The 7,898-nt window shown below is 49.4% G+C and overlaps 1 protein-coding gene across 2 annotated transcripts in view; it reads left to right on the top strand.

The window, feature by feature from the left end:
* MYOCD (myocardin) overlaps nucleotides 1-7,898 on the top strand; it is a 55,306-nt gene that overhangs the window by 21,728 nt on the left and 25,680 nt on the right. For both annotated transcript variants that reach the window (XM_039227387.1, XM_039227386.1), the window contains exons 3-4: nucleotides 2,953-3,128; nucleotides 5,707-5,832. In XM_039227387.1, coding sequence (XP_039083318.1) covers nucleotides 2,953-3,128; nucleotides 5,707-5,832 — 302 coding nt within the window. The remainder of the gene's footprint in view (nucleotides 1-2,952; nucleotides 3,129-5,706; nucleotides 5,833-7,898) is intronic.

Here is a 7,898-nt window from a genome sequence, read left to right as displayed (position 1 = left end):
ATATATATATATATATTTTAATCGGGGACGATCTCCGTACTCCCATGGAAGAGACTCTAAGTAACACAGTGTGAATAAGCAAGCTTCAGAGGACCTATGTCACCAGTCCTTTAAATGTTTTTTTTTAATTTTTTTTTTTTATTATTTCTAGGAGAGAGAGAGAGACAGCATGAGCAGGGGAGGGTCAGAGAGAGAGGGAGACACGGACTCTGAAACAGGCTCCAGGCTCTGAGCTGGCAGTCAGCACAGAGCCCGACGCGGGGCTCGAACCCACGAACCGTGAGATCATGACCTAAGCGAAAGTCAGACGCTTAACCGACTAAGCCACCCAGGCGCCCCACCAGTCCTTTAAATGTGAAGTGCTTTGCATGTGCGTCTGTGGGTTGTTATATGTACAGAATTAAATCTAGATCATGAGCAGGAAGTAGGACGAACCTTACGCGAGAATGTTGCTAGTAAATATCGATGACATTTACAGCCATAGAAAGGCAATCATGATTTTATCAGCATGCCTTGATTTTATCGACATTTTATCCACAGCCTTGAAGCTGTGGATTGGGCCCCATGTCCTTTCTGGTTTTAGAATGCCAGAGGACGGGGGAGGGGAGCAACTGGAATTTCCAGCCACCCTGGCCTTGCCCGGCTCCTTCTTGATTTGACCCTCGGATGTCTGAGTGAGGGTCCGTGACAGGTGCCAGCGGTGGTGGCGATGACATGTCCCAAAGCACACGTGTTCCCTTTCGCGCAGCCCCTTCCGCCACGAAAGCTCCGCGCTCTTATCTGCACCAGGCAGGAGTCAAAAGTTCTGTCCGTGTGATTGCAGAGTACCAGGCTGGGAAACGTCCTGATAATGCCTGCATTCCTTTAGAAGAGCTGCGCCCGGGGTCGGGTCAGAGGTGCTACATGGCCTGGGCACGTTCTGTCCATGCAGCTACACAGTGAAGCAGATGCTATTCGGCAATGAAAAAAATAAAAAATAAAAAGAGGGCGCCTGAGTGGCTCTGTCGGTTGAGTGTCAACTCCGGCTCGGGTCTTGATCTCACAGTTTGTGGGCTCGAGCCCCACGCCGGGCTCTCTCTGCCTGTGCTTGTGCTCTAGCTCTCTCTCAAATAAACATAAAACTAAAAAAAAAAAAAAAAAAAAAAAAAAAGAAGGGATGTATAAAAATGTCATCGTATCCCACCTGGATTGATAGCCCCTCCCCCCACACTTTAAATCTGGACCTTGTCGGCCACCGAGGGTTTCCAAAATAGACCTGGAGACGGGAGAAAACAAAGAAAATCCAAATAAATAAATAAATACCCACCCCCCGTTGTTTCTGAGACACATTTGTGGCTTTTATGGACAGCAGCGCATTCGTTGAAAGGGGCTTCATGCCCCCGGTGACCTTGGCTAATTCTGGCATCTAGGAACTTCAATTCGGGGGCGGCCCCAGCTTATCCTGATTAGGGAAGTTTGCTCAAGGCTCTGTGCCGTGTGTCCTGCCTTGTTCCCGTACATGATGCATCTCGTCATCTTAGTTACACGTCTCGCTGTAAAACAGAGGGCGACAGGGACACCTGGGGGGCTCAGTCAGTTAGGCGTCCGACTTCGGCTCAGGTCGCGATCTCATGGTTCATGGGTTTGAGCCCCGCGTTGGGCTCTGTGCTGACAGCTCAGAGCCTGGAGCCTGTCTTCAGATTCTGTGTCTCCCTCTCTCTCTCTGACCCTCCTCTGTTCACACTGCCTCTCTCTCTCTCTGTCTCAGAAATAAATAAAACAGGGGCGCCTGGGTGGCTTAGTCGGTTAAGCGTCCGACTTTCGCTTAGGTCATGATCTCGCGGTTCGTGGGGTCGAGCCCCGCGTCGGGCTCTGTGCTGACTGCCAGCTCAGAGCCTGGAGCCTGTTTCAGTCTGTGACTCCCTCTCTCTCTGACCCTCCCCTGCTCACGCTGTCTCTCTCTCTCTCTCCTAGAAATAAATAAAACATTTAAAAAAATAAAAAAAAAAGAAATAAAACATTAAAAAAAAAAACAGGGCGACGGGCATTCTCCTTTGGCCTCTTTCTGTATCCAGTGGTCTCTTTCTTTCCATCATCTTCTCTGATTTAGTTTCTTTTTTTTTTTTTTTAATAGTTTATTGTCAAGTTGGTTTCCATATAACACCCAGTGCTCATCCCCACAAGTGCCCTCCTCCATGCCCATCACCCCCCTTCCCCTCTCCCCGCCCCCATCAGCCCTCAGGTTGTTCTCAGCGTTCAAGAGTCTCTCATGGTTTGCCTCTCTCCCTTTCCCCCACCATTTCCCCCCTTCTTCTCCCCCATGGTCCTCAGTTAAGTTCCTCCTAATCCTCCTCTACGTGCAAACATATGATATTTGTCCTTCTCTGCCTGACTTATTTCACTCAGCATAACACCCTCAAGGTCCATCCATGTTGCTGCACATGGCCAGATCTGATTTAGTTTCCAAAAGGGATGGGTTTCACATAGAAAACGTGCAGGCATGCCGGGCGCCTGGGTGGCTCAGTCGGTTGAGTGTCCAACTCTTGATTTCCACTCAAGTCGTGATCCCAGAATTATGGGATCGAGCCCTGCATCAGGCTCCCCTGGGTCATGGGATCGAGCCCTGTGTTGGGCGCCCTGCTCTCTCCCTCTCTCTCTGTCCCTCCCCTCCTGTGCTCTAGCTCTCCCCCTCTCTCAAAATAAATAAATAAAAACATTGTTTTCAGTTTGCATATGTCCCACGTGCTTCCCTCCAGACGGCCTCAACTTTTACAAACGCCAAGTTCCCATTTGGAGTAGACAGAGGAGAAACCACAGAACTGAACTCCTATCTTCACTCTTGCCTTGAACTAGAAACAGATCAAAGGGGATAGATACGCGCCCCTGGCAGAGATGACACGTTAAAGCATTTCCAAAAGGCACCTGGGTCCGCGCCTGAGCCCCTGACCCCGTTCTTGGGTTTCACCCCATCAGGTAACCAGGTTAATTTCTCCAAATCCGCAGATGCGTTTGCCTTCGAAGAGGACAGCAGCAGCGATGGGCTCTCCCCGGATCAGGCTCGAGGCGAAGACCCCCAGGGCTCAGCGGGATCCCCTGCGGACACCAAAGCTTCTGAGACCCCTTTGGCAGGTCCCCTGGGGGCAATCCAGGTAAATAAACCGCACCCCAGCCTGTCATGATTTCTTAAAGGCACACTGCCACCTTTGGTTTTGCATAGTGACCCCAGGTCCCGTCTCTTGATCGCTCTTGATCTCGCTTCAGATTCGTGCCTCTTCTTACCCCATCCGGTCCAGGGATCGGCATGAAGTGGCCAAAGCTTCCAGAAATCACTGAAAGAGGAGCCTCAGGGCTATACTATATATACCCTTTGACTTAACTTTGTCAACAGCTACACTGCCTAGTAGATACCTTTTATCTCCCAACTTGAGGGACACGTCTAAAAGAGGCTCACTGAGCTCGTGTGACTCACCAGTAAGCACCCCGATAGAATGTGCCAGAGCAGGCTTGGGGCCTCAAAGCCCACAGACTTTCCATGGACTAAACATTCTCTGCAGGGGCCTGGGAGAGAGGAGACCAGGAAGTGCTGATGGGCTACAAAGCAGGGATCCCCGAGGTAGCTCTGGGGCCAGCAGGTTTCTTCTACCTCCCGCACCACGGTGGGGGCTGTGTCCACCCAGCCCGAGAACCCTACTTCCCCCCTTTCTGGATCAATCCACAAACACTTGAGGCATGAGGAATGTATATTGCACATATCGTTAAAGGACACATGTATATGAAAAATAATTAACCGTTGCTAGAGCCAGGGCACCTTCCAGATGTTTTCTTTGAGATGACACACGGTCAATGTCCCTGTGAGGCTGAGCAGCTAGCTGCATGGCCTCTAGACATTGCAGATTCCCAAACCCCCAGGTTCTAGAAGCCACACAGAGGCCTGATGGGGGCTTCCCTCAACCTAGCATGAGGTATTCATGCAGACCCGAAGAGGAGATGTGTGGACGTGCATGCGCACGCGCACACTCACACACACACACATGCACTGTTCCGGAACCCATGTTACTTGCTGGTCATCGTCACGCCCTCCTTCACGCCGCAAAGTGAGCAAAGCAGACACCTGCCCAGGAGAAAATGCAGAATGGGAGGGAAAAGACGACAAGGAGACTCAAAATACCCATGCGTGTACTGCGCGCAGGTTTGCAGTCAAAGCGTCTTCCCTTCCCCTGCGTCCGGCGGCTGGTCTCCGCAGCCAGCTTTCTTTAATGGCAGCAAACAGCATTTTGGATCATTTGTACCCACTGTTCTGACAGCAGACTCCGCAGCTATGGATTTAAGAATGGTCTGAGGAGAAGACAGGTTCTTTTCTGCTGAATCCAGTTCAAAGAGGAGGAGCCGGGGGTTGGTGCCAGGCCGGGTACAGAAGTCATTCTGTGATTGTACCCAGCAGTCCCCCTGAGCAGATAAGGACACAGAAGCTCTGGAGAACAGGATTCTATAGACCTTTCTCACGTGCTGGGGCTCAGGAAGGTCGGAGAAACTCCAGGGGATCATGCGCGGCACCCCGACCCTTTGTGTCACGGCGTCGGATCGCAGGCAAGGGACAGAAGATTACTCTTTTTGACAAGGTCTCTGCATCCTGAAACATAAAGGTTGTTCGTGATGCTACACACACACACCTCACATGTACACACATGTACACGTACATATATACATGTCCATGTAAATATACATAAACATGCAGACATGCCTCAGACACAGACATATATGTACACACATGCACATATACACATGTGCTCATAAATAACTATATGTAAACACACAAATACCACATACACACACTTAGCCACACGCACATGCACATCAATGTACATAAACACACACACACACACATATACACACACTCACCTGTACACATGTGCACATGAATTTACATAAACATGCACACATCTACACACAGATATGTAGACACACATACACATATATGTACACATACCTATGCATATATGCATACGCATCTACACACACATAGACCTATATGTACAGACATGCATGCATGTATATACAGACCCACAAAAACACAGCACACACAGATAAACACACAAACATGTGCACACAGACAGATACACACAGGCACACGTACAGACATACATACCCAGAAACACACGTGCACATTTACCCTCCCATCCGCTAACTCCCTTTTTATCATTTTTTGGGGTCCTACGTTCCCCCGAAATGCCTACACCCACTTCTCCCTCCTCGTTTTTCCTTCAGTCCCATTATCAAGGCCAACAGGCAGACCTCGTCACAGGTAGAACTCTCTCACAGAAAGAGTTGACCAGCTGTCCGGGTTCTGGGTTGGCCTAGAACAGGCCATTTCTTTACCTGTTTTTTGGAAGAATTATTGATGATGACCCCCTTATCTCTCAGCAGTGGCCTCAGTTGTCTGACAAATTATATGTATATATACAATATGTATATAACTGTTATACCATATGTATGATGTAATAATTACATATAATACATACATTATAATACATATAGTAATTTTTATATATTCTATATATAATATACAGTAAATTACATATATTCTACATGTAATATATGTACAGAATATATAATATATATTGGAGCCTGGGGAGGTAGTGGTAGCGGTCGGGCGGACACTCTACTTTATTTCTGTGTCCTACATTTTTCTCCTCCTGCATCCCGATAATGCCAAAACTTGGATTTCAGGATCATTCTTCCAGCTCGGAAAATGACAAGAATGACTCGGCCTCACAGCCCAGCAGCCAGTCAGACGCGGGGAGGCAAGGGCTGGGGGCTCTCGGCCCCTCCAGCGCTGGGCACGCCGCTGTGAAGGTAGGGTGGGCCAGCAGTGGGGGGAGGGGGCAGAGCTCTCTGACTTAGGTGTAGTAACGTGGGGGGCATCCACGCACCCCTGCGCAGGCTCAGGCCCCCGGGAGCATCGCCAGTCAGGGGAGGGGAGAGGGGCCCTCCGCGTGCGTGGACCAAGAGCCGGTTCGCTGTGCCAGCACAGCTCAGGTCTTCCATGCAGAGGAGAAACCTGCGAGCCCGCAGTTGTTTGGGGTCACAGCTCAGCCAGCTGGTCCTGACCTAAAAGACTGCATCGGGGCAGCCTGGAGGCAGCCACAGTGGATGGGAAGGCACATGGGTTGGCATGTGCCACCAGGCAGGTAGAGGGGAGTTGGGTTTTATGCAAGGGAAGCAAATCGGAGGGCTTGCGTGGTGTAAACCCCAGATCACTCAAGCCGGTCTCCCTTTTTTTGTTGTTGTTGTTTTGTTTTTGTTTTTTAATATTTTTTATTTATTTCTAGGGGAGAGAGAGAGAGAGCGTGAGCAGGGTCAGAGGGTCAGAGAGAGAGGGAGTCACAGACTCTGAAACAGGCTCCAGGCTCTGAGCTGTCAGCACAGAGTCCGACGCGGGGCTCGAACCCACGAACCGCGAGATCATGACCTAAGCGAAAGTCGGACGCTCAACCGACTAAGCCACCCAGGCGCCCCCCCCCCCCAAGCCGGTCTCCCTTTGGAGAGAAAGATCAAGGAAGGGGTTGCCTTCACAGTAGACTAATAACTCTAAGCATTATAGCAGGGTTTTGGGTAAATCTCCCCATTACAGCTAATGGTTCGCAGAAGGCTCTCTCCTCTTTCCAATTAAATGCCTGCTTATAATCACTGGGTCTTGTTGCTAATAACATTTCATCCCAAATAGCTTCTCTGGGGTCACCACTTAATGAAAGCGGAGATGTCTCTTATGAAACATTTGTTAAAAGAGCATTAGAATCAGCGTTGAAGTGACAGCCCCGGGTCCCTTCTACTGCACATACACAAAAGTGGCTCTCGTGTTCTGAGTGGATGACGGGCATTTCAGCTCCGCTGTGAACCTCCCAAACCTCGCGTGAAACCCACTCCTTGCTGAAACTTCCCGTGCAATTGACTCGGCTCAACAGCCTTTGAAACGACTGGACTGTTAGTAGATTTCGTTCACTGCAGGTGAAGGAAGGAGACGGTTCACATTATCTATACGTTGTGCACAAAGACAACTTTTGTTACTGTTTCTACCAATGTATTTAAGTGTTGCCTGAGTCCGATTAGCACTGCCTTCTGCCTCACTGTACTAAGGAGATGAGATAGTTGCCCAGAGGAAGGGCAGGTAGATTGCAATGAAGAGCAGGATGGATGGGCAGCATATCCAATGGGACCAGCTGTTGATGTGAGAGCCAACATCGCTGCTGGGCTGGTCAGCGCCTGTGAATTCTCAGTTGTTCGATACTCATTATCTCAAAAAGCCTATAGCCTAATTGGGTATCAGAGCCACCACTAACCCATACAGCGTTTTGAGCAGGTAAGAAGCATGTGCCGCAAAGGACTTGAATAGACGTTTCCCCAAAGATAAAGCAATTGCTGGGGCACCCGGGTGGCTCCGTCAGTTAAGCATCTGACTCTTGATTTTGGCTCAGGTCATGACCTCAAGGTTCATGGGTTTGAGACCCACATCAGGCTCTGTGCTGACAGAGCACAGCCTGCTTGGGATTCTCTCTCTCGCTCTCTCTCTGCCCCTCCCTGGCTTGCACTCTCTCTCTCTCAAAGTAAATAAATAAACTTAAGGGTAAAAAAAAAAAAGAATGCCTTCTTGCAAAAAACAGTCATGTACTTTTGAGCCACGGGCCAGATCGTTCCCTCTTAAACCACTGGATTTTGTATCCACCCTCTGTTTTAGAAAGCTATGCTCCCCTCCCATTGGCCAGTGGTTCATTTTCTATTTTCTACCTAGAAAAAAAAGGAAGGGAGGGAGGGAGGGAAGGAAGGAAGGAAGGAAGGAAGGAAGGAAGGAAGGAAGGAAGGAAGGAAGGAAAGAAAGGAAGAGGAGAAGAAAGGAAAGGAAAGGAAAGGAAAGGAAGGAAGGA

This window comes from Hyaena hyaena, unplaced genomic scaffold, assembly GCF_003009895.1.
Source record: "Hyaena hyaena isolate Hyena2069 unplaced genomic scaffold, ASM300989v1 scaffold_27, whole genome shotgun sequence".
Taxonomy (NCBI): domain Eukaryota; kingdom Metazoa; phylum Chordata; class Mammalia; order Carnivora; family Hyaenidae; genus Hyaena; species Hyaena hyaena.
The sequence above is the reverse complement of the archived record's forward strand: the minus strand, read 5'-3'. Positions and strand labels throughout refer to the sequence as shown.